Source organism: Aulonocara sp. 'chitande type north' Nkhata Bay, linkage group LG7 (assembly GCF_057382095.1).
Source record: "Aulonocara sp. 'chitande type north' Nkhata Bay isolate Kocher_YH1m ecotype deep benthic linkage group LG7, A_spYH_male_GT1.1, whole genome shotgun sequence".
NCBI lineage: Eukaryota > Metazoa > Chordata > Actinopteri > Cichliformes > Cichlidae > Aulonocara > Aulonocara sp. 'chitande type north' Nkhata Bay.
In genome coordinates, this window is record NC_141350.1 from 65,005,722 (window position 1) to 65,032,150 (window position 26,429).

Below are 26,429 nucleotides of genomic sequence, written 5' to 3' on the forward strand. Positions count from 1 at the left end.
ATCTCAGAGGAAGTTCATGGATGTATGAAAGGAGGACATGCAGAGTGGTTGGTGTGACAGCGGAGGATGCTAGGGATGAAGGAAAAAAAACATCCTGCTTTAAATGTTTCTCTAAGATATTTAAGTTAAAGTTATATATTGCAGCTTTATTTCATTTTAAATTAGATGAAGGGTTCAGGCTTTAAGAATTAAAGCTCTTGAGCATGTACCGCTCCCTTTTTTAAAGGACAGGTGTGGCATTTCTTCATCATTGACCCTGTGCACGAGAAAATGCTAACTTCCTGGTTTGAGACCGGATGTGGGGTTGTACATTACTTTGCGGTCAATCGCTACTGCGAAGATATACTCCAAAATCATGTCCAAAACTCGAAAACGGAAAGATCACGTTAAGTTACAAAGAGGAGAAGGTGGGAACACTCACCGCTGTTGTGTCATAAAAAATCTAATGATCAATTTTGACGTTTAAAGCGTTTAGATCGATCAGTTGCTTACATCACTCAACACAAGCAGAACTGCATCACTGCAGCAGAAGACACATCGTCCACATTCAGAAGCACATCTCTGTATAGTGACTGGTCTTATGATTTAAACAGGCAAATGTAAATCGCCGCTTGATTCATTCATTTGCTTAACTTGCTTTGGACCGTAAACAGGGCGCGAATAGGACACCGGAAACAAAGCTCCCCACAGGAGTTTCCGCACCGGAAGTAGCATATGCTAACGCACACATAGTCAATAGAGCTTCCATCGTATCTGGAAGCCGTCGCTGTGAATCCAAAACACAGCTGCAGTTCAAGTACAACTCAAAAACCGTTAATCCTCAGACTTTAAAAATAAATCCATTGGATATAACAGGAACACTAGTTTAACAGGAACATCGGTGGACACAATAAGGAGCTTGGCAACATGAAGACCCTGACATCCAAAGAAAAGAGAAACGTGGTGCATAATCACAGGATCCTTTTTACAGTAAAAGGTCTTCAGAACACGTAGCCAAGCACACAACACTCTCCAGGAGGAAGGCTTAATACCATCTACACTTAAGATAAAGACCGGGATGGGAAGTAGGCAGTAAACAAGTGTCTATCAGGCTCTCAAACACATATGCCAAATTAGACTTTGCCTAAAAATTGTCTACAAAGTTCTCTGTACAGATGAAAGCACGACAAAGCACCTAAACTAAAAATGTTTTTATAAATATTTTCATTTGTTCAATTACATCTAAGAAGACCATGTATAAGATATAAAATGTCTGTAATAATGTGTCCTTTGATATTTTTGTTAGAGAGTGGGTACATCTTTTAAGATGAGTAGCAAAGGGAAGTTCACTCTCTTCAGCTTGAATGTGCAGGCTCAAGCAGGAGACGCCTAAGGCCATTGCATCCTAGTGCTCAACCTACCCCAATACAGGATAAGAGATCAAGATAAGCAAGATCCATCCAGTATGGCACCATCTCAGACATACTTACATTACAGTCTTATAACTCTAAGACTCGTCTGACTCAGTCAAATATGCAAGGGTAAAGAATATTAAACGCTTACAGAGGAGTTATTTAGCAGTAACCATCAAGCCAAAAGTTACAGAACACTGAAATCTTTTCCGAGGAGTTCATAACAAAGTTAAGTTAAGCTTAGCTGGCAATGTGCCACCATCACTGAGGCTACTGAAAAGGTTTGAGACATCCAATCAGTGTTACTGTTCAGTTTAAGTGTGAATATCAAATAAAACTCTCTGTCTCAGCACTGTTAACAACAGTTATGCACATTTTTACTTTGAAAGTAAAAAGAAAATTCAGGTGTTGCGCCAGTTATACATCTGCATGCCTTACCTCACTAAGTGCCTCTGAGTGGATGAAAACCACAAGCATGTGAACAAGGCTCTGGCACCCTTGGTGTTAGTTAGCACATCGTTCTTTAAAAGAAACAACTTATTCTGTAAGCTTGAGTACTTTCAGTTTTTTGCCAAATCTGCTGGTGATAAAGAAAGTTTTTTATTAGTATAGTGAGCTTCTGTCAAAGTGGGTTAAGATAAGCTGCAACAGCCTGATTAAAATAACTGACAAGTAACTATCAGAACTTCCAATGCTACAAAGAAAAGTAAGAAAAATTTAAATTCTATATATTCCTTGCAAGGCCTCGGCCACTGCGTGTAATTTTTAAGGTTATTTGATCTAATCTAACTAATGCACATGGATTTGGAGTCGGCATTTTAGTCTCAGCAGCCTCTCTCTGACCGTGTCTGCCGTGTATTTACAGCAATATTTTAGAATTTCCTTCATAGATGGTTGGTCGTGGCTTACATGATGATGTGATGAAGTCTCTGGAAGACACAGAACCTTTCTGTATATGAATGTATATGTCCTGTATACAGACTTTAAATTCCTTATACTGCTAATAATTTTGGTTACACGAAAGCAAACATTGTTTGGGTATGCTGCATATCATCAGAGTAATTCTGACAGTTCCAAAGAGGCTTTGGAAATTCACCAGGACTGTAATAAAAATGCCCAAGTGCAATTTTTAGGTAATTTTATTTACTCAAAGTAATATAGAGAAAATTTATTAAAAAGAATTTTTTTTTTTATCATCAAATAGCCAGGAAAAAAACAACGAGGAAAAACGCACAAACCTCTGTTAAGTAAGGTAGAGAAACACGTACAGCGAAATTGTGCTCGACATGCATGGTGACTCCAAACTGTGTGTGGGTGTTTGTGTGCGTTTTTTTCTTACTCTTGCCATCGTGCGAGCGCAGCGTGTCCAGCAGGTCTATGGTTGCGCTGCCCAGTAGCTCCTTTCTCAGGGTGTGGCAGCTCCACAGCTTTAGATCCAGACGACTCTGTGGCGTCACATTACTGCAAAACGGCATGAAAAATACATCAGCTACAAATGCTTCTGCTTACAGCAGCTGCATTTTATTATTGCATCCTGCTCTTCATCGCCTTTAGCGACGGTACGCAAGTTCTACCTCAGACAAAATGCTTTAAATAAGCTGACGGGAAACAAGTACAAAATCTCGATTAAATTTTATCTGTGTTAGAGCGCTACCACAACAGCAGTACAGTCCAAACACTGTCAGATGCATGCAGTTAATTTAATGTTCTATTGAATTGTTTTAACAATAAAACCCTGGCTCTCATGAGAGCCCGAGTGTGTGTGGTGCTCACTCACAGGGTGAGGTCTTCGTTCCACTGCAGCTCAAGGTGCCCGCTACGTTTGCCTGTTTTTTTGGTTTCACTGGTGAGGCCGTCTGCAGTCACCTCAACGAAGGAGCTCAGCCGAGAGTGCCGGTTCGGCAGCTTTGGGGACTGGGGCTTCGCCGACACCACTGCAAACACACACACGCATAAAGCATGTATCGTAGTGGAAGAACACATCTGTGGTTGTGACAAAACCTCTGCCAGCAGTGCAGCAGTGCTGTCATTTATGGCAACAAAGGACAATAAATGTTAACAAAAGAGAAGCATTTCTTTTTTTCATTGAGGTTTAACTGACTGCAGCTCTGGTAAGAAAGAGTCGGAGCTGATCAGATCCTCACGTGGAAAACGACAGTCTAATCACACTAAAGAATTTTAGTTCAGAATCAGAACACTTTATCAATCCCTGCGGAAATTATGTGGTCACAGTTACTCCAAGACAGCAAGAACAGCAACTACCTGAATTATATTAAATAATAAAATATATTGCAAAGTTACAAGATGTAACAAAATAGCTTACAAATAGTTCTAATATTATAATAATAGTTCTAATAAACAAATATTCCAGTACATTACAAAAAACTAAATATGACACTGAGACGGCCTTCTTACTATACCGACATCCTCTGTAAAGGATGTTCAGATCGTTAGGGTGTGTGCACTGTATGCTGTGCATTAGATGGAGGAACTGAACAACAGGAATGACTTCCTGTGTCGTTCGGTGATACATCTGGGCCTCACTGAACAGCTCCTGTGACTCGCCAACAGTGGGTGAGCGGGATTGTCCAGCATTGTCCTTTTCTTGGACAACATCCGCCTCTCCGACAACACCTTAAGGGAGTCCATCTCCGTCTCCACAATGTTACTGCCCTTGTGGATCAGTTCATTGAGCCTGTTAGCATCCGTGACCCTCAGCCTGCTGTCCCAGCATGCAACAGCATAGAGGATGGCACTAGCCACAACAGACTCGTGTAAAATCCAGAGCGTGTCCAACAGATGAGAAAAGGCCCCGGACAATACAGACGGCTCTGACCCTTCCTGTAGAGTGCAGTGGCGTTTTTATTGTCACTGTGTAATACAAGGCAACACCCTTCTTTTTAAATCAGACTGACTGGTGATTGTATATATGCAGTTTCTTCATCCAGGTGACCATGGTAACTAACGCTAATGCAGCAATGCTTCCAAAATAACTGGCCAAATAAGTCTTTGTAGGAGTGTTAAGATGGCTGCCAAGAGGCGATGTGTACATATAGGATTCTGGATCCTGATTTTTATGAGATTGTTTTCTATTTATTATGTAATAATGTGAAGCAGCGCGGTGTACACTACCGTTCATTTTAGGTCACCTGGAACGGTTCTCAGCGGTGCTGGAGTTAAAAGTTAAATAAGTGGTTCAGTAAATTGGACAAATGTTACAGCGTACTGCAACACCCTAACAGAAACTCCTTGGACTGTGTGTACTCCTGCATGTATACTGGCTGTTGTGAGTATTTTGTTACACGCTGTGTGCCACGGCCTGTTCAGGATGGATTTGAAGTACACGGAGTGTATCAGACAAATACAAACTTTGCCCTCTAGTGGAAGAAAGGAAACCACCTTCATTTATTTAATTTTTATTTATTTAATAAAACGTATTTAATTTATTTAATTTTGGGGGAAAAAAGAATTGACTGACCACAATAAAGCCTTCATGTTAAAAAAAAAAAATACAAACAAAAAACATTGCACTGTTTACTTATGCTCCATTTAAGGTAGAATGAATATTTGAAAGTAAAGAAACTTTTTGCATCCACTGATTTCAAGCTTTTTTGTTCTCTTTTTTTTTTTTTTTTTCATTTGGAGTGGGGTAAAAGTGTACATCCGGACATTGGCGAGCTCAGAGGCTTGGAATTCTTGCAGGCCTGCTGAGACTCTTGTTATCGCATGTATCAGTCCTCAGAGGAGCTGATTTCTTCACACTGAATCACAAAATCACAAGATTGCAAACTGAAGAACATGCTGACTAGCAGCGTGTCGCAGAGGGCCTCTGATCAGGACTACCGACTGAAAGAATAAATGTGACAGATTAAGATTTAAAAAAAAAAAAAAAAAAAAGGACAGACAGACAGACAGAGGGGTTTCCATCTGTACTTTTTCCTTTGCAGTGAGACCTTAGCAGATCCACACTGGCAGCAACATGTTGATGACCTCAGATCTTCTGAACATCTGGCATAATAGAACATGACTCATGTGAAGTTCTCTAGAAACAGGGAGGAAGTGACACGGGGAGGTGGGAGGTGTGCCAGAAATGGAAGAACTGAAGTAAGTTTCAACAGTGTGGGAGGAGGTGGGAGGAGGTGGGAGAGGTGGAGGAGTGGTAGACAGCCTTTGAGAGCAGATCGGTAAATAAAAAGGTGAGTCAGTGTTCATATGATCAAACCTATGGTTATGACTCTGGTGCAGTTCAAAGACATAATTAAGGAAAAAAGTTCTGATGAACTTTTTTTCGTCTCTTTAAAGATAAGGGGCAAGAAAATTCATTTTATTCCCGGCAGACTCAAGTGATTCATGCAAAAACAAAAAGTGAGTCAATCACCTTATAGCTTCATGTTAAAATATTACAGCATAGTACAAAGAAAGATTTATAGAGGTGGAGTTATCTGATGCATGGACGCTAGTTTCAATCAGTAAAAAAAAGAAACAAAAATGCTAAGCTATGCCTGACTTGAAATTTTGATTCAGATCTGCCAATCAGGAAGCTCTACAGAGGTACGTCATTTCTTTATTATCCAGAAGGAGAAGGCAGAAGGTGTCGGCTATCCAGCAGTTCAACATGAACACAGTGACTCCATATCCATGCAGTTATCACTGAAGCCATTCAAAGCTCACACACCTGGCGCCAGTTTGTTCATACTGATGCTGTCACTACCTAAGTTTGCATTTGCACCATCTGTTTACAGGTAACGACAAAACAACAGCTCTCATTAGCAAAGCTAACTCGAAAGTTCGAGTTACGGATGGGTTTTCTTTTTCTCAGTGGTGGAGACACAGTCTTTTGTTCAATATTTATTAACAGGCACAAACAGGCACTTGTGTTTGTGCATTACACAGTTTATGAATGCATGCCTGAACACCAAACTGCTAACGACGGGCTCTAAAACAAACTAACCTAAACATGCAGACTTCAAAACGCTCAGGTCATATATCCTTATATCAGGTCTATGATGCAAACTCATATTAAAAGGTAAGAAATACTGTTACTGTGATGTTTTCATCCTTTTGACCATTTCAAGTGTTGGATGATTAAACCAAGCAGGACTCTCAGGCTTGGATTAGACTCACTGTACGACACTGTTCTCAACTAAATCGATTTTTGGAACGACATTGAATGACGTCTCAAACACATGAACTAAACCTTTTGAAAATTAACACAGAAAAAAACTGTTTTAGAAAAAAAATCTCTGCATTGACACAGTTACTATGGTAACTTATGCTGGACACATGACCAATGAAATCTCTCAGCACTGAGCCTGAAACAGAAAGTCTGGAGCCGTAAACAAGGTTGTGTTGTAGGTAGCACACTCATCTGGTCACCTTAACCTCCAGTGAAAAACCACCAAAACCTCAAATCAAAATCTTTTATGTGCAATTTGAAAGTCGCATTAAAACCCCTGCAGCTCTGCTGAAGCTGCGAGCCCTCCTGCTGCCTCAGTCGTTAGAAATAAGAACATAAAAAGTCTATCACAGCCATCTATAGTGAATCTTTTTTGTTTCCTGACTCCTCCATTAATTAATAAAATTCACTCAAGTGAACATGATCTATAAGCAAAAGGCTTCCTCTATTCTCCAAGCTAGTGTCAGGTCATCATTTGGCTCTGTTTCTCCTGGGTTAATGCATAAAACTAACAAAACATCACCATCTGTGGGAGATCACTGTCATTCTGCAGGTTAAAGTGCACCGTATCTATATTTTCCTTGATTTTAAATATGTGATATTTTCAATTGCAAATCGGATTTGTGAAAATGAAAATCCATCAGTAGATGTGGCATTTACATTGATGCATGCGCCAGCTGCGATGTAGGTGTTCAGCTGATGAGCTGAGAGGTGTTAGACTGCATAACTGCCTGGATGGATTGAAATTATTTATTTAAACCACGGAGGGAAAATGCTGCAGTGCAAGGTAAATTCATCCAACGAACCAAGGTGTGAGCTAAGTGAACTTTAAACTTTGCGGATCCTGGTCTTTACATTTTATCAAACAGTCAAACAAACTAAAAAGGAGAGAAACCTGAGGGTGTCTGGATTGTTCCCCTCATTTCCTGTTTTATTTTCTAACAGCTGTTTGTCTTCACCTTTAGTTATTTCTATTTCCGCCTCTTCTCCAACAGCGAATTACACACCTACACACCTACAGGTAAAACCCCCAGTTTCCCTTTCTTTCTTGCCAGGTCACCTTTGTACTTCTGGCAGTTAACACCTCTGGGCACATCTCCGGTTTTCCAGGTAAAGTTTTTCCTCTTTGTGGTTTGTTTGAGTGTTTCTCTGTTTAAATTTTTGCCTTTTGTGTTTACATTGTGCTGAACCCTGGACTGACATGAAGTTGGGGACTTTTTGGACCTAACTTTGCCATCTTGCAGTTGGATCTTCATCTCTGTACTGAATCCTGGCAAGAAGATAATATTGCATTACATTAAGAATGAAAATCCTCCTTTATCTCGCTTTATAAGTCAACGTTTATGTCAGGTAGCGACCAACGCTGCTTTTCTCAAGTCAGCAAGCTAAAAAAAAACCAAATATTTGTTTGCACAACAACAAGTACAGCCCTGCGTCACTAAACTGGCCCCTCCAAAGCTGGTCGCAGCTCATCATTCATGGTTTCACAACCAAAGCAGCACTACTTCAAACAGAAAGGACATAGTCACATTATGAAATATGTTTATGGGTAATAACATATTGTCTTATGCTTGGAGAAGAGATAGCCAGATAAAGAGATTAAAAAAAAACAGAAGTACCTGTACCACACTTCTGTTTGCGGTATCAACATTTTGTCTGTGTGAGCAATAAAGTAGAAAAAAAAATTACCTTTCAAGGTCAACTGAGACTTCTCAGTGGTCTGGGCACTGCCAGGTCTGCTCACGCTGGCAGCTGCCATGACATCACAGCTCTGTAACACAATCACAAACACACAAAATATTACAGTATACTGTCACTGCCTTCCAATCAGGTGTGTGTTGGGTGATACAGCTCTTCTATGCAAAAAATATTGTGGTGGAGGTGGAGGCAGAATTTTACTGCATTAGATGGTAAATCTGGAGCAAGAGGTGGATGACATAGCTTGATTTATGTGCAGTGTCTTGAACGACAATCTTGAAAGCAACGCAAGTTGTCTCATATTATTTTAACGTCACCAGCAGAACATAACCCCTCCTTCAGACAGAAAAGCATAAAACTCCCACCACACTGCACCTCCAGTCCTTAAACACTCACTCCAGGGGAGTGATAAGTGACGTTGTCTAAGCACATTTCGCAGCATTAGAGAGAAAGCTAGCTGGGATAACCTAATTCAACGGGGCAAAACATCATGACATGCAATCACGCATCACTTATAACTGCACAGTTACAAAACTCCCACAAGCAGAAGGGAATTCTGAGTCTTTTAAATGACTGGAGAGGTCGTATCACTACATTCACCGGCAGCAGAGAGAGACACGGGATGAACAGGATAAAGAAGCAGCAGAACACAGGTGGCGCTACCCCACCCACAGCAACAGGTACCAGGTGGTGATAGTAACGGGTGTTTTTCCTCAAGACATGACAATTTATGCCAAAACATCTGGAAGAAAACATCCAAATGGAGTTTGTTTCAAAGCAGCTGTGCAAACATTAAGGCCAATGAGCCCGACCGATGTTTACTTTAAAAACTGTGGCGTTAGATTCAAGTCAAAAGCAGGACTCAATGATTTCCACAGCCAAATATCCACCTTCTCTTAACACAGCAAAAAGCTTATTTATTGCTTTAGTTATTTTATTATTATATTATTTTTATGGTCACATTAAAACACTTAAAAACAGACGTTACACATACTTAACTCAGCAGTCAGCTCAGATATGTTAATGACCACCCAAGCATACACACCGACTTGTTTCAGCATTTTCTAGTATAACGCTTCCCCCACTAACTGGCTCAGACTTCACTGCCATTCAGCTGTTCCCACAAAAAGGATCTCTCGCTACAGGTCTGCTGCTCTCTCCTGAACTCCACCTGGCAAAGGTAGTTCTACTGCTGTAAAGATCTGCTGAAGGGCCACTTTAACCACAAGCTACACCCTACAGCTCACCAAGCCTACAGAGCAAACAGGGCCTGCCGTCTCCAGCTCCAGTCCAAGATAGTGGAGGTGAATCTCAATTGAGGCAGCCCATTTTATCACTCTGTTTAGGGATTAGGGAAACTGCTTTTTGTAAGCACATGTACACACTCAGATTCCCCTCTATGCCACAAACAGAAATCAGTAGGACACTATATTCTGGCAGAAGCCACAAGACACTTTAAAACTATACAAAAGGGCCACTCATGCAAAAATAATATAGAGTGAGACATCTAGACTCTTGCTGGTTGAGTGTGCATACTTGTTCTCCACTCTGATCACACTGCCAGAAACACTAAATCAGAGCGCATTCACTGGGAATTCAGCTGTATTTAAACATATATATGAACTCAGACATCAGGAGGGAAGATCCACAGACCCAGTAAGGAGTCCTCTCATATCATTATCATGAATGAACAGCTTATACAGGCACATGTTTGCACAATTCATGGATGCTGTAATAATGTTCACTTACCCTGGTGTGATTACAAACCTTGTTCCACTATTGTAACTAAACCGGATTGTTTTCATGTACATGCAGATTGCAAGGGCTTTAACAACACTCAGGAAATTAAAGGGTGAATCACTATATTATTTATAGGCGAGATTACCTACCCCAAGTTGGAGCTTGTCTGAACTATTTTGTACACTCTGTGTGATCTGTAAGACACTTATCACAACACTGGAGTACAAGGTATATAAAGCTGATTAAAGGTGTACTGAGTAGCCTGTCCTAATGAATTTACATTAAAGGCGTGAAGTTGTTCTCCCTGTAATATTAAGTAAAAGCTATGACTTTCATCAAACCCCATCAACATCACCTTGAGCAAAGTCAGAGCACCCTGCTGAATTTAAAGCACCGCAAATACAATGCAGATTAAGGCTGGACTCTGCTCTGAAGGTGTGCTTATACTGATCTGTACTATATGCATCAAGGAATTAAAATTAAAAATAAAACCCCGATTCTAACACTGCTCTGCGAAGGGGACCCTCGTTTTGAAGGTGACATGCTGCAGGCACTGCAACCGAAACCAAGACAAAACCCAGCCAGAGGTGACCTGGTCCGAGTCAGAGTGACTAACCGGGTGTTGGATTGCCAGAATATCCACCTGAGGTCTGTCTCAAGGCTGCAGATAAACAGACGAGAGCTACCAAAACAAAAAGCGCACAGCATCCTCCGTCAACCTTGTGAAAGAAGCTGGATGCTGCGCAGCGTTTCTTGGCCGCTGTGAGCTGTCTGAACTTCTCAAGAACCAAGAGAGGTTTAAATGATCCTGACAAACTATTTTATCGCTGCCGTATAAAATACCTTTGGCTGCTGCGCACATAATACAAACGCGGAAGGTGATCAAGGTTTGTATGCATCACCGTCAACGAGAGCAGACCAAAACGCTAACGCTTCTGGTCACGTTTGCAAAATAAAATCTCCTGTTTTGTTTTGTTTGGGTTTGTTTGCGTTGAGAGTGCGGAGACAATAAAACAGCAAATTAATCCTTTTATCAGCAAGTAGAAACTGTCGAAGGTGAGCTTCTTCTATTGAAAAACACAAATGTATTAGAGACTCACAATTTATACATTGATCTTTAAGAATCTGAATATTTCAGTCGAACTCTAGTCGCATTTATTTCGAAAGAAAAGCCAACACACTTCCGCTTTGACTCAACGAACTTCAGCTAGCTTACCTAAAAGAAGCTAATAGCTAGCCAGCGAGCTTCTTGGTGGGATTTTATAAAAGGACATGCGGATAAAACCCGTTCTAATCACCTGACAGCAAGTAAAGCCTCACCCACAGCCTCACGGCTCTCCTCATGCCATGGTACACGTATTGACACGATAACAGTTGAGGCTTATGTGTGATCCTGGACGTACCTTTTTCAGCTGTGCTCCGCCGCTGTCGCTAGTGAACTTTCATTTCCGCCTCAGTGACAGTATCACGTGACCTAGCGTTCTCATTGCACAAAGGATTGTGGGTCGTAAACAATAATAAACAGCCCACACAATTACCTTAAATCACCATATATATATATATACACACATACGGCCTCTTGCTTTCTTACAAACCATGAAAAAATATTAAAATATGGAATGAGGAAAGCATGCCCCTACTTTTTATTAAATCTGTGTTTCTCTATGTAGTTTACATCTTTATCTAAGCTCTGAATGATCCCTGGTTTGAGGAGACACAAAACTCTGATCCTACTGCAAAAGTATGAAGTTTGTTCGAGGTCAAATGCTTAGCCAACCTTTGCACTCATGTCCCCCACGGCCTAGTATGTTGTTATGAAGTTTGAAGACGATTCTTAACAAATTGTGGGTAATATAAAGCTTTTAGTACTTTCTACATTTGGTGGGACCTTGACCATGACCCAGTTTTTTACAAAATTAAATCAGCTTCAGCTGTTTTTGGCATCTACCGTCTCCCAAAATTGAAAACAATATCTTGAAAGTGCATGAAAAGTTATAAGTTTGAAAATTTTATTTTCTGTACATTACCCCAACTCCCACTCTCCTCCTTCGACTGTAAATATCCTGATTGATTAACAAACTGTTTAAACCTGTACTGTTTAAGTTTGCACTTTGAGTCCACCTGCTTTCACTTGCATTCATGACAGATGGTAAGTGCATTTGAAAGGTCTTGAGAACCAGCTAACGGGAGCAGTACGTATCTGCGCAAGTGGGAATTTGTAACTGTGTCCTCCAGCAGCAGGCAGCAAGTGAGCAGGTGATTTTAGTGTTGAACAGGCTGTATTCCTATCAGATGGCAAATGTTAATCCACAAAAGAACCTCCAGAGAAGAGGAACCTGATGGGAATGTTGGAATATGCATCTAGGATCTACGACAAGGAGAGGAGATGAGGCTAAGTAACTCAGATGGCTTTATTTGAAAACAATAGCCTGAACAAGTAACGATCAGAGGGGTATACTACAAACAAAATTCAACAGCGCCAGTCTTTCTTTGTGTTAGCTGCCTCGACAAAACCTAAAACCTCAGTCGGAGATAACAAGTAACAACTTTCTGTTGAACTTCGCTTTCTGCTTCAGATTCTGTGCACACTCACATAAGAAGAGGCAGTCTGCGGTTCTTGTGATTCGGTGAACTTATATAAATGAAGGCCTCTTAATCACACGTTGACGTGGCGGCGTCCTAGCAGCAACTTTGATTACAGCAGGAATGGTCACATCAGGAAGAGCTTTACAAATTGATTGCAGCTGAGTCACCACCTCACTTTGCTGTCCACATTCAGAAAGCACGAATGTACAAATTTAAATAAAGAAACCTTAAACAGTCATTTATTCCAATAATATCAGCATGATGTATATGCATAGTAGCATAACTCAGGTTTGGTGTACACAGAATAATATGTATTGCTGAAGTGAAACATCAGGCATGTGCAGCTTTGCCTCACAGATGAATTCTCAGCCCAGTCATAAATGCAAAAGTGTAGGAATATCTGCTAGACTGCCTTCACTCAGTCAGTGAAGCTGCAGGAAAACTCTCCGCTCTGATGTTGGTGGTGACTGTGACGGGCAATGCTGACGGTTAACGCGGAGGCTGACGTAGTGGTCGTGAAAGTAAGTGGCCACAGCTAGAGGAGGGCCCAGCAGCAGGAACAGCCACACTAAACCGTTGCCATAGTTTCCCTGGAAATAGTTTCGGAGGAATACTGCGACCAAGAGCTGCAAGAAGAAGACATAGTGTCAGCTCAAGGCACGCCCCGATTATAATAACACAGTGCATTGTGTTAGGTGTGGAAGGCCAAAAACAATAAAGTGGATCAGGTTTAATTATTAGGACTAAGATTTCAGTGTGTAATCTGTGTCTCCATTTAAAGCCTTTTTGCATTTGTTAACACTGTTAAATAAAAGAGCATAAAATTCATCCATGAATGATAAAGTTGGATCCCCATACAGCAGCAGCTGCCACCAGTGCAATAATCTCACCTCAAACACCATCATGAGAAAGATCCACAGACGGCAGCTATGCAGTGGCAGAGCAATCATATACTGTGTAGGAGAGAGAAGAGAACCATCACGGCTCATTAGTACTGGTGTTTATCCAGAGGTACCAGCTTAATTTTATTGTATAGAAGTGGGCTGCAATTCAATCCTAATCTCTAATCTCTTTTCCTTTTCCCCAGTGGGAGAAAAAAAATCACGAAGTCAAGAAAAAATGTGAAGTCTGACTCAACTCCAGAAACCAAACTACCTAATAAAGCGACGGTGGATGTCACTGACGTGGGTCAGCTGTGGTGAAACTACAATGTCCCACTGATGGACTACAAAGACTCATCTCACACTGACTGCTCTGTTTCATGCAGCTTGTAGGTTATAAACAAGGTCATAAATCTCACTTAATTACCAGACAGAGGAACAGAGGAATAAAGATATATAATAATATACAATAAGAATGGTAGGATACAGTAATTTACAGTAGTATACAATAGCATAATGCAAATATAATATCAAACAATTCAAACAAAGTGACGATATAACTATTCCAGTAAAATAAATAACATAACAATCAGTGCAGGTGCTTATAAAAAAAGTGACATAGTATTGTGCAATGAATAAAAAGAGAGTAGCAGCGTATGATGGGGGAATGAAACAAACATTCAATAACATACTGTTAAGTAATATTGCACAATCTGAATGAGAATAAAATAACATTGATATTAATCTTAAGAAATGTCACCCGTTTAAAAAAAGTCTTTCAGCGTCTGTCACTGATGTAAAGTCAGTTCATAAGAATCCTAAAGGCCAGAAATAGTTTTACAGCGAAAACTTAACCAAAGTGTGAAAACAGATATTTTTAAATCTGAAAACACGAGTTCAGAGAGTCTAAAATAATTCCACATTTACTTTTAGCTTCACATGGGACACAAACCAAAGTTTCTGGGGCTAAAGATCAATGTTTGGTCCTTGAAAGGTCACCTGCAATCTTGGAGTATATGAGATCGTTCAGAGGTAACTTCTGGGTCTGAAATGGGAAGAAATGCAGAAGTTCCTTAAACCTGCATTCTGGTTAATGACCAGCAGGGTTGGCCCTTGGATGTTGATTCACCTTTACAGTGTCTCTGGCCAGTTCTGCACAAACTTAGTCTGAACGTTATTAGATTGCTGTAACTTATGCTGGATTCCCCGTTTATTAAATGCTAGATTTGTGGGACTAAATTCAATAAAGCCAAGGCCCTGACATTCAAGCCTTACACTCTATAGTTGCAACGATGGTCCTCTAGCACCTTAAATATGATACTGTAGACCAGTAAGGTAAGAATCAGATACTGCCATAAGCAAGGGTGCAATGTATCCTGTGCCAAAGGAGATAAGGAAGCATTGATAGTTCCTTTCCAAAGATGCCAGAAGAGTGGACTGTACCTCACAAAGCGCAGCAGACATCAGGAAAACCAGCAACTCGGCATGTGATGGGGAAACATTCCTCTCCACCAGACGAGTGTAAATGTGTCTTTTTATGCATAAAAAGAAAAACATGTAAGCAAAAAAAAAACAACCCATGTCAAACATTCAAGCACACAGACCAAAAAATGTTGATAATACCTGTGACACCACCTCTGAAAGGGAATATTCCAGTTCTTCCAGAAAGCAATCAAAGTTGTAGCGTTCCTGTAGATAAAATATAAACTGCACTAATTCTGAGATGCAAAATTAACACAAATTACAGTAAATGTTCTGTACAACTGACCACCAGTCTCCATAAAAATGGCGATCACCAAAGCGCAGCAGTTCTGCACAGAAGTTCAGGTATGCATGAGTCAAAAAGAAGAAGAGGAGCCACAGGAAGTGGGTCGGTGCCTGACAAGAAAGTATGTGTTAGCAATGCCAATATGCCACACATACAAACTCTTATCTCTAAGTATCATGGACCAAGGACAAAAGAAATCACTAACCACCAGCCCCACGAGGTGCTCCACCCTCGTAGTGATGGCCATGCTCTGGATAAAAGTATACAAATAGAAAGAAGGGTGGATTCAGCAAGGGTGGGAGCTGCCCTTGTTTTAATGAGCACACTTCAGAAGATCATGTTTCACTTACAGAGAATGAGATTTCTGATCTCTGGAAGATGGGTTCAATCCACTAGAATGAAACAAAGGATTCTAGAATCATGAAATTCAACTTGGTTCTTGAAGATAATAGTCATCGATTTCCATGACTCCCTACTCCATGAAATACCAGCTGAAGATTTTACCCATTTATAGACAGGACATTAAAATCACTGAGAGGTGAATCAAATGCACTGAAGTCACTTTGATTCAAATAATGCTGCAATAATGGCACGGCATGTCCAACCACACCAATGAGGAACGGGTTGAGGAACACGATAAAGAGTCATGACGCAGTTTTCTAAACTCCCGAGGTCATAGCCCAGTGCCTGCTTGACGCCCTGTGCACAAAGGCTCGTGAGTCCAACGAGTGGACTGTAAATGCTACAGTGATCAATGCTCTTCATGTGTGCATTTTTATGTACGTGTTGAGAGGTTATAGCCAGGAAATAACTTCTTGGTGTTATATTAAAGTATGAGGACACATTTTAGGACACATAACAAAACATGTATCAGCAGAGTACATTCAATAGCATCTGTCATCATCAGTGCTGCTCCTAATTCACACATACCCCCCAAATCAACCTCCAGAGTGAAACATGCTCTCACAGCCGTGCAGTGCCAGACTCCCTGAAAGGTCTGCACATAAATGCAGTGATACTAAGCTACTGTATAACAAAGAAAGGACTTCAGCGATCTGCTGTACCTGCTGCACAATGCCAACCATGATCTGGACAACCACCACCTAAAAACAGAAAATTATGTTTAATTATCCCATGTAGTGTGTGCACAATAATTTTACATTTTGTTGAAAAAAAAAATACATTAAAAAAAAAGACAAATATTCAACACATGTGATTTAATGTGGCATACAAAACAAATCTTAGATGTCGGGACTTTAAAATGTAGTAGCTAAGTCCTTACGTTTCAAATTCTCTCCAACAATAGAGAATTTAACAGGAGAAAAGACAGAGGCGACAGGAACAAGGAGCAGCAGAGACTACAATACAATCAAATGAAAAAGAAATAACGAAACAACAAGGATTTATATCAGGAGCAGTCACACTGACATTAGCGGGGACAGAAAATCCCCTGTGCAGTGTCAAAGTATTACAAATACAATACTTCTGGTTAAAGGTTCAAAGATAATCTGATTAAAGGGCCTGAAGCTATCCAAGAAAAAGGTTTGTTAGCGCTCGTTTTGTTACCATGCCAACAGAGGATGAAGAACGCCACGGAGCGCTCAAGTCTAGACTTGTAAAGAGAAAATTGAGTCATCCATATCAGCGCTATTAATCCTTTTTACTTTTTCTATTCTCCTCTCTCATAGAACAATACTGTGTAAAAATAATGACACCAGTGTTCAGCTCACCATTTCTATCAGTCTGTGAAGCAGCTTATTAATGCGGACGTTAGGACAGCAGGGGAAGCCCCTCTGGAAGCAGAGAGTGGGGGCGAGGAGGAAATAATAGAGCTCTGAGAAAATAAAGACAGAGTTAAAAATGCTGAAACATCACTTTGAGTCACTATAAAGAAATGAAGCAGCTGTTACCTCTGAATGTCAGATGCTCATTGTGGTGTTTCTGTGATGCAGGTCCATTCTGATCTTTCTCTAAAAATAAAACAGAAGCAAAAAGCTGCAGCAGCTGCTGTTCTTCTGAGATGGGGTCAATGAAAAGTTTAGAGTTGCACAGATACCTAAATGAGCCAGACGATACCAACGATTTGTTTCCTGGTAGGAATAAAGCTTCATCCCCAGAATAGTGAAGAACAAGAGAGAGAAAAATGCTCCACCTGGTGGACAAAGCATAAACGTGCTTTTCAGACAATGAGACACATACACATGGAAGTCCTGGAGTCCAACAAATCTGCAGTACCAGTGCGATGCTGTCACGTCATCCCCTCCCCTCACCCAAACCGGTCACGGCAGGTTTGGTTCTGCCACAGGTCTCCTTCCTAATAAAGGGAGGTTTTCCTTCCCACTGTTGCCAAAGCACTTGGTCATAGAGTGGTCAAATGATTGTTGGGGTTTTCTCTGTTTTATTTGTATTTTTGTGTGGCTTATAAAGTGCTTTGAGGCAACTGTTTTGATTTTGTGCTATATAAATAAAACTGAATTGGATTAAACTGAATGTCAACATGGATCAAAATCTGACCTGAATCTGTTTCCTGGTATACTTAATGAAGTGGCCAATGACTGTATTTTATAAGGGAACTCAACTCTATCGGTCTGGATTACAGTAAATATGATGCAGGTTTGAAGTTACCTGTTGACATTGCAGGCTCGTGTACGATGACAGCAGGAGGAAATAGAACCAGCAGCCCCAGATTAGTAAGGTGTAAACGATGTGCGTTGGAGAGAGACAGCATTGCCTGACAAACAAAGATTTGTTATTTTTTCTGTGTCAAAAAGTCCCTCTCTGGAAAGATACATCCTTTCACATCTAAAAGAGAAAATAATAAGCTCTCACCTTTTCCTGGGACCTCTCCAGAAGCAAAGCTATCAGAGCAAACGTGTTGGCAGCTGGGAAAATAAGAAATTTATTCATTCACAACAACAAGTGTGCTGCTGGAGACACCTATTCTCTCTACTCTAAAGTAATCCTGTATCATTCATGATGTGTTGTTTCTCTGCCACAGTCCTACGGATACCAATGGTTCTCACCCAGAATGAGGATGACTGACGGCCAGTTGCAGTTGTCCTCAATCAGATGTCCCAAAACCTTTTTGACATCTATCAAAAATCCATGTCTGTTATGAAGAGGAAAAAAGTAAGCTTTAGTAAACAGTAAACAGAGAGCAGGGACGTATTTAAACTGGAAAAAATACTGTAATGAATAGAAATTCTTGGTTTTTAGACCAAGAGGTTTTAATATGTTCATGTGACACATTCAGTGTGGCGTTTCTCCTCACAAATTATCATCCAAAAGTCTTCTAGATTCAGAGTGTGTTGTGCTGTTGTGAAGCGCAGTGCTCGTGCTTTTCTTCCACTAAATGTGCCCGCAGAGTCCCAGCATATAGATTTTACACTGGAGTAAAGCATGGGAGGTTTACTAAACATGAAACTTTAATGGTTTACAAAAAAGCAAGTGTGTTTGTAGGTGAAGGGTCTGTTTTATAGATGGATGTGAAGTCCACCAAATCTGAAAATTCAAACCAAAAAAAGGACAGAAGCCATTTATACTCACTGTATGAAATTCTCCAAGAACAGGTGAGCATGAGTCAGGACCTTAAAAATCAGAATGACAGCGTTTTTATAACTCAACAAAATCTTAAATGTATTTCCACAAATGATAAGGCAGGGCTGAGAAACTAACCAGCAGGATGATGATCCAGTTGAGGATGCCTCTGTATCCGGTAAAGCTGCTGTTAGAGCTCAGCAGAGAGTCTTGGATGCTGTGGCAGCTGCACAAAAACACATTTTCATCTTCATCAGGCTTATTTTTTTTTGTTTTTTCCTGTAAATATTATCCTGTCAGCTCTAATATGACTGCATCGCAAAAACATTCCAGGTCTCCTCCAGTGGTAAACAAATGGAAAACCACTCAGCTGATGGTTTTTTGTTGGTTATACGAGGCCCTGGGATATAAAGAAACTAAACATGTCTACATCTGATTGTGTCTTTAATATATTTTAGCCCAAATTCAGAGGATTTTAAATTAAAAGTGACACTCAAGAGTCTGAAGATGGTTTACTATTCATTAACTGTTAATTTTGTAATGATGGTGCTGAATAAGTATTTAACGGGATGATCTCTGTGTAGTTATGAAACAGGGTGTTTTGGCTCTACAATGGGCCACAAAGACCACACGGTACGAAAACACAATGTCAGAGAGGTCGGTGTAGTTGTTATCCACCACCAAAGTTCAAGGATTCAAGGATGCCAGTGTTCACATTTTGGACCAAGAAGACAGATGGTTCAACCGATCACCTTCTTTTGAAGCTTTTAAGACGTAGGAGAGGGTTTTTGAAGCTGTGTGTGAGATTAGAGCTTCAGAATTAGATGGCCACGCCTGCTGTAACGTGTGTCGTTACTTGTTCACCAAGATGTCAAGTATTATTCCTCATCTACGTTTCACGCTATCCTCCTGAACAGTTATTTCTGCACAATGACAGCCAGGTCTGATGGGTTCTGTGAGTTTTTATTATATGATGCCTTACACGTATATAAATCAATGCATTCATAATTTTTTATTTGTGCTTTTTATTATTTGAGTAAAATATGTGAACATTTCATCTGCTGGTGAGGTCATACATCTGCCACATGGAGACACGAGGAAAGCAGCAGAGAGCTTACCAGAGCAAAGATGCGTAGGGGTGTTCTTCTTCACTGGTTAGATCAAATGTAGAAAAGGAAGTGCTATCACAGAGGCTTATACCGTCTTCTTCGACTGAGGAGGAGGAGAACCTCTTCCTCATCGAAGCCATCTTTAACTCCAAGGATCAGTCCACCGAGGTGGCGGTTACAGATGTTTGAGTCCACTTTAAGAGTCAGAAAACAGATTTATTTAACTCTCACAAATAACATTCTCTTATTAGATATTTGATTTGAAATATTAAGATGATCAAAGAATAAACATAAATATTACATAGTGTCATATTTTTATCTGAATTTCATGCAAGAAATAAAGTGTAGACCAAACTCCGCAAATTCCTATTTACGTACACTGCTTAAATAATATCAAAGTTTCTGTTCTATTCTATCCTAAAACTGGGCTCTGAGGAGGTCAGCTGATATTGTTCCAATGGGTGCTTTTTATATCCAGTTATGCTTTCCTGCATTTGCAGTGTGTTTGGGATCACTGTCATGCTAAAAAATAAAAACCTTTCCCAATCAGATGTTTTCCAGATGGTATTCCATGGTGGATTTTAATGTAATTGTACATTTCTGCATTTCCATCAGTTTTCTCCAACACGACTGGCTGAAATGGAGCTCAAACCACGACAGAGCCTCCACGTGCTTTACAGATGGCTGTACACACTCACTGTCGGGCTTCTATTTTGAACTCTTCTATATACAAAAATTTCAGATTTCCTGTTTCCCTTCATTGAGACAGGATGTCCCTTAACACCTACCCATCCTGTGCAGTTTCCTCAAAGTTTTTGAATTCTGACACAAGATTGACTCCAGAATTTTGCACAGTTGTTTACTGTACTTGTTAAAATTTTCTGCAATGATTTATTGTCTTTCTAATCTTTGCCATGTTGAGACAATGAGGCTGTAGGTTGTGCAGAAAATACGAGCGCATCATCAGATCATTTAAATGCAAACTGCATCTTAGAAAATAATTCCAACCAAATCGCTGTAGTGGATTACCACTTTGGTGTTTTATCGCTTGTATACGCGGGTGAACATTAAGTAAGATAAAGTTTTAGCCTTGACCCGAGCTTTAAGTTCAATTTGTGAAAATTCGGCAAGCATACAAATTATTATTAAGCCATTTAGTTCATGAGAAATTAGACTTTAGATGTCCTTTCTACCTCAAACGACCCGTTGTCGCAGGCATCTTATGCTTAAAAGCCAAGAGGTTACATTTTTGTGTTGCTGCTTGTCGATAAAATGTACGCCGAATGAAATAGCTGCCCGAAATACATTAGTCAGTCTAACCAACTCGTTTTACAACCACTGTAACACCGGGTGCTAACAAGTCAAACTTTTAATTTCCGCATTTCCTAAAGAAGCTCGGTGTGACCTTCTGAAGCGAAAGAAAAACGTCCTACCGCGTCATCCTCCGCGTGCAGCATCCTTCTAACCAGGTCCACATCTCAGAGCATCCGCCGCCTGTCAGCTGACTGCCCGACACAGAGCTTCTCTGACCTCTGAGCCCTCTGAGGACTGAGGAGGTGCTATTCGGTGTGAAGCCACGAGATCCTTTTATTGTGAAACATTCAAAATAAAAGCCCACTTAAAGTAAAAAAGACTTTAATTTCTGAGATGCCAAAATAAAGGCCTGTAGTCTGATTGATTGTCATTTTGGTGCCTTATACGGAAGCCCGTGGTTTATATACATATGTCATTTATTGTTCCTCCAGTATCCAATTCATATTTTGCACACAGTAAATGTCACAACAGCAGATTTAAAGTATTAATAGATTCATAAGATAAACATTTTACATAAAACAATGTTTACAGAAATTGTTACGCTTTAAAACATTCATTTCTTTTGTACCATAAAGGGATTGTAAACAAACGATTAACTTTGTGCATAAAAATCAAAGAGTTGTCTGGGAATAAAGCCTTCAACTGATTTAAGTTTAAAGGTGTAAAATAAAAAGCGGGGAAATAGAAAGCAGGGTTCCCAAATGAGTTTTCTCCCAAATGACTTGAAGAAAACTCCTGCCAACCAAACATTACTATGTTTTAAGTCAGATAACTAAATGTGTAACTGTTAATACTGAAACTGCTCATTTCGATCATTACTGAGGAAATAATTGATGCAATTTATATGAAAAAAGTTATACGTTTTTCCCTTCATCCACTCAGCACCCAAAGAACTGTACGCCTTCACTTATATATTCCGACTCTTTAGACCTAATTAATTACATTTAACCTTGATTAAATATATCATTTTAAAAACAGCTAAATCTGGTATTAAAACCACATATTTATTCACAGGCTGCAGATGCAGGTTAGTTATCACAAGCCCAGAAAAACTGAAATAAGGACACTTCATGAAAAAAGATAATTTCCTTTAGAAAATATTTATTTTAAAAAAAAGGAACATTTAAGGAAAAATAACAGTTTAAAGTGTTACACTGACAGCAAAAAAGATCAATATGCATTTGGCTCAAACTCCAAATTAAGCAATGATCTCGCAAACTCATTGAATTTTACATTTCTAGTGACTGAGACTCAATTTATTTATTATGACCAGAAAACACAACCCACATTTTAATGGATCAGATCTCAGTGATCCTGCCAGCCTGCAGGGAGGACACAGCAAAGCCATTTCTGGATGTGAAGATCAAGCTGGTGTGGAGGAAGGTCCTTTAGTTGATGATCAGTACGTCGTTCTGGATCTCGTGGCTCAGCTGGGTTTGGAGGTCACTCAGCTTCTTCTTCAGGACAGCCAGCGCTGACATGACAATGGTCTCTGGCCGCAGGGAGCCGCATGACTCCACGTTGTAATAGAACCTGTGCAGGGAGAAATGTGAGCCGAGCTGCGTGCAAAGTTTCCTTATAAAAGTCAAAGTCATTCAACTTCAGAATTTAGTCTGAAACTTCCTGGATTGCATTCAGAGCCTAAAACACATGCACGGTACTGAACGTGCTAATCTTTGCTTGTGTCTGGAGTTCATTTCCAGCTCGTTTTGGTAGACCAAGCAAAAATAAGAGAAGGTAAGCGATCACAGCCATCTCATGCTTCTTTATTGACAGTAGATTCTGGCCATCTCCAAAAGCCTGTGTATTGATGTCTTTGTGAATATTTAGGGTGGAAATATGCAACACTCCTCATAGGCTTGCCTCAGGACATTTTCATGCAGTGGGAAACACTAGTGTGAATGTTCGATTCAAATAATTCAGGAAACTTGTTTGGTTTCAGGGATCAAAACAGACCTAGATCCTTCTGGCTAAGGTCAGGTAATGCAAATCCCAGTGGGCAGAATAATAAAGATGAGAAAACATCATGAAGCTCTTTGCTAACCGTTCCGGTTTCCCGTTGGGGTCGTAAGGGGCCTGAAACTCGTCCTCTTCGATCTCTGAGTACTCGCTCTTCGGCCTGGGAATCAGTGCATTGGGTGTCAGTATTTTTATGATAATTATTCGTTAACAATGTAGTTTTTAGATGAGCCAAACTGGGAGGAAAACCTACCACTCCTCGGGTCGTGGATAAACTGTGTGTCTCAGTGCATTGTCGGGGTCATACTCGAAGGAGACCCCCGCTGTTGGGTTCCACTTGGCGTGTTCCTTCCCAAAACCTTTCTTAGCGTAAGCTCTGAGCCGAAGTTCCTGACCTTTACGGAGCTTCACCAGCAAAATGTCTGCGTGGTATCAGAGCACAAGAAACATTTATGAAGTGATGTGAAAACAGACACCAGGCAGAGACCTCAGCAGTCGGTATGTACTCGTGAATACAGCTTTACCATCTTGCTCGACGTAGTCGTTGGGATCGTTGTCTCGACTCCTGGAAGTCACCTAGAAAACCACAATGCACCACAGTCAACTTCACCTCTGCTTCCAGTCAACTAACGATCCTAGAAAAAGGAGAAAAGCCTCACCGGGATGACTCTGGGGTTGTTAGACAACAGGTCACGCGAGGTCACGTGACGCGTCTGGTCCTCGTTACATCGAACATCCAGGGTGAGCTCCACAGAGCACTCCTGACAGAAATCCTCACAGGTGCAGTCCTGCAGGAGAATTTGACGTTGTGGTGTTAAAGCCGGCGCCCGCATTCAAAAGTTAGGAAGCTCTTGGCTTTGTTCACAATCTGATATCATGTATCGTTCACACCAGGGAACCATCAGGTTAATGACCAGTCTGAGTCTGTTTATGTTGTCACAGGCAGCTGACAAATCGTGTGTAGAAACCACAAATGTCTGAAAATTAGGAACAGCATCTCTGAGTCTCACGAGCAGGAATGGCACTCTAATCTGGCAGGAGGAGTTTTTGCAGGAAACAAGAGAGAGGTGTCCCCTGAACAGCAAGCGTGGCAACACAGATAAGCTTTTAAAAATACGTTGGAGAAACAAGGATAAATTGAAACTGTGGTTGGCTGTGCTACAAATGTCTGCTTACCCTGGAATACTGCATTTTGTCCACGATGTCGTCGCTGGTGAGTGGTATGAGCCCTGAAGATACAGGAAACACTCAGGTTTTTACAGCAGCCTTCTTTGATCTCTTGCACTACCACAGGTATTACACACGCTCTCATACATACCCACTCTGTGGGCGATAAACTCATCGTGCAGTACAGACGAATTGGCGTCGATCTGGATCCAGTCGATGGCTGGAAATGAAGCAGTGCAGTGCAAGTCAGTCATTTAGGCTTGCAGAGGTGGGTTTGATACTGAACGCTTTCCCCAGAGTTCTGGTGAAGCTACACAACTTTATCCAACACAATATCCGTTTTGTTTTGCTCTCCATATCATAACAGCAGCTGAGACTTGACTGCTTACTTATATAACTGTACAGAGGACCCCACCAGAACTTGGCGATGTTAAGCAACGACACACACAAAGCTACTGTACCTATTGTAGGAACCTCCGACATAAAGACACGGCGGAGGGAGTTTGCAACCCTGAAAAAGAGAAGAAGAAAAAAAATGGTTTCAGATGAATAACACACCGTTAAAGTCCCCCTTAAACTCCAGACTGTGCTTTCAGGTTTTTATGTGTGCTTCATAGAACGAATTCTAATAGTCCAAGATCACCTGAAATCTGCAACTGAGAGGGCTGAATTATACAAACATTTAAAAGGGCTTCCAGTGACGAATGATGAACGATGATTAATAAGTCAACTAGCAAAATACCAAACTATTACTGATGCTGATTACTGATCAAAGTTTTGTTTTTTGTTTTTAATCAAAGAGGCATTCCTTAGTCATAACATCAGCAAACTCTGTATTTTCAGATTTTGGACTGTTCAGACATTAAAAAAAATTGCACTCCACATTTTCACGTTGTGATGTCACAGAGGCGTTAAGATTTTTATCTGGAATGACTATAATGGACAAGCTTAGAATTGATGGATAGCTAGATTTGAATTATGAGGGACATTGAAGACTGAGTAATATGGAGACAAAGTTAGAGGGAAAGCTGATCTGCTGTGGCCAAACAGTCACTGAAGTGAGAAAATAATCAGGAGACTAATTAAAGAAAGGAAATATTCTTCTAGCGAGAAACAGCTGATTTTTTTTATGATTGATTGCCTAATCAATGAAATGTTTCTTTTAATTATCAGACAAAACACATTTTACAGAATTGCAAGACAAAGAAAACTACATTTTAAGATAGTGTCCAATGAAGTTTCCTCAGCTTTAATTGGTGTGTTGTTAGACTGCCAGTTAAACCTGGTAATCTAACAAAGGAAAGGCAGGAAAATACTTTAATCTTTAGGAATTTTCATTTCCTTATTTAAAAAAAAAAAAAGATTAGAGAAAAATGTACATTTTAATCAACGCTGGAAAATATAAAAAACTAATGGAATAAATGTTACTGTGCAGTAAACTAGCCCATTTGACTTCTACTTATATTTCTTTATTTTTACAGCCTATGCATTTACTTATTGGTTATTTGTATATGAAACTTTGTCCTAAATGGTAATTCATTCACAGTAGACTAAAGACCCATTTAAAAACATGACCTAACTAATGTGAAGCACCTGCGTTTACTTCCACATTCAGCTAGCTTAACATACACTTAAATAATAATTATATTGTATATTAAATATTAGTTATACGAGTTAAACGAAAGCAGCTTTACACTGTTACTCAGCGTGTGTTTTGGTGCTGAGAATAATGGCCGCCCTCGTCCTCCTCACACACTGCACAAGGGAAAATATACTCGTACTTACGCCAAATCCGTGTTTTCGATGACAAACTTGACATTTTCATCTGTCAGCTCTGTGATCTTTACCGTTGGCTGGTTAGCATACGGCATTACTGAAGCTAAATGAAGCTAAACTAGACGTTTCACTATCAACACACTTCACACTACCGCTGCTTCTGCTTGAAGACCTCCACGGAAATATTTACGAGGCGCTGATTGGCCTCGAGATGTAAACGCGTACAGTGATTGGGTCAAAAGAGGCTCGAAGGCGGGTCTTCTTTTAACCACCGGGTTACAGACGACGGTAGCTCCCTTTTCAAAACAAAAGCACAAACTCTCAAGT

At 40.3% G+C, this 26,429-nt stretch overlaps 3 protein-coding genes across 5 annotated transcripts in view; all 3 read right to left on the minus strand.

The window, feature by feature from the left end:
- Positions 1-11,479, minus strand: part of wwp2 (WW domain containing E3 ubiquitin protein ligase 2) — a 60,581-nt gene extending 49,102 nt beyond the window's left edge. The window contains exons 1-4 of one of the 3 annotated variants that reach the window (XM_086301973.1): positions 11,409-11,479; positions 8,257-8,338; positions 3,169-3,325; positions 2,731-2,852 (exon numbers count right to left, since the gene is read on the minus strand). In XM_086301973.1, coding sequence (XP_086158099.1) covers positions 2,731-2,852; positions 3,169-3,325; positions 8,257-8,326 — 349 coding nt within the window. In that variant the 5' untranslated portion in view covers positions 8,327-8,338; positions 11,409-11,479. Of the gene's footprint in view, positions 1-2,730; positions 2,853-3,168; positions 3,326-8,256; positions 8,339-11,303; positions 11,324-11,408 lie in introns of those variants that run through there. The other 2 variants (XM_086301971.1, XM_086301972.1) reach the window with 2 other exon arrangements.
- A 923-nt stretch (positions 11,480-12,402) lies between these two features.
- On the minus strand, positions 12,403-21,454 carry LOC147326639 (diacylglycerol O-acyltransferase 1-like). The gene is made up of 18 exons (XM_086302638.1): positions 21,320-21,454; positions 19,896-20,080; positions 18,916-19,003; positions 18,787-18,827; positions 18,264-18,349; positions 18,070-18,122; positions 17,866-17,971; positions 17,297-17,392; positions 17,151-17,210; positions 16,971-17,074; positions 16,305-16,343; positions 15,591-15,632; positions 15,446-15,490; positions 15,241-15,350; positions 15,096-15,161; positions 14,916-15,003; positions 13,482-13,544; positions 12,403-13,217 (listed from the first exon to the last, which is right to left on the minus strand). The coding sequence occupies exons 2-18, from the start codon at positions 20,024-20,026 to the stop codon at positions 13,014-13,016; spliced, it is 1,422 nt and encodes a 473-aa protein (XP_086158764.1). The 5' UTR covers positions 20,027-20,080; positions 21,320-21,454; the 3' UTR covers positions 12,403-13,013.
- Positions 21,455-22,279: 825 nt separating this feature from the next.
- polr2c (RNA polymerase II subunit C) lies at positions 22,280-26,315 on the minus strand. The gene is made up of 9 exons (XM_086301975.1): positions 26,112-26,315; positions 24,788-24,837; positions 24,478-24,546; positions 24,336-24,388; positions 23,819-23,947; positions 23,684-23,735; positions 23,413-23,581; positions 23,245-23,319; positions 22,280-22,733 (listed from the first exon to the last, which is right to left on the minus strand). The coding sequence occupies exons 1-9, from the start codon at positions 26,195-26,197 to the stop codon at positions 22,589-22,591; spliced, it is 828 nt and encodes a 275-aa protein (XP_086158101.1). The 5' UTR covers positions 26,198-26,315; the 3' UTR covers positions 22,280-22,588.
- Between the last annotated feature and the right edge of the window lie 114 nt (positions 26,316-26,429).

Bases quoted from the DNA above. Each gene is read 5' to 3' on its own strand.
- LOC147326639 (XM_086302638.1), bottom strand. From the start codon at position 20,026: ATGGCTTCGATGAGGAAGAGGTTCTCCTCCTCCTCAGTCGAAGAAGAC. The intron at 18,828-18,915 runs GTTAGTTTCTCA...CTGATTTTTAAG, and splicing joins ACTGGATCATCATCCTGCTG to GTCCTGACTCATGCTCACCT. The intron at 15,004-15,095 runs GTATTATCAACA...ATGCATAAAAAG, and splicing joins TTTCAGAGGTGGTGTCACAG to ACACATTTACACTCGTCTGG.
- polr2c (XM_086301975.1), bottom strand. From the start codon at position 26,197: ATGCCGTATGCTAACCAGCCAACGGTAAAGATCACAGAGCTGACAGAT. The intron at 24,838-26,111 runs GTAAGTACGAGT...TCTCTTTTTCAG, and splicing joins ATCGAAAACACGGATTTGGC to GGTTGCAAACTCCCTCCGCC. The intron at 22,734-23,244 runs GTTAGCAAAGAG...CTCCCTGCACAG, and splicing joins CCCAACGGGAAACCGGAACG to GTTCTATTACAACGTGGAGT.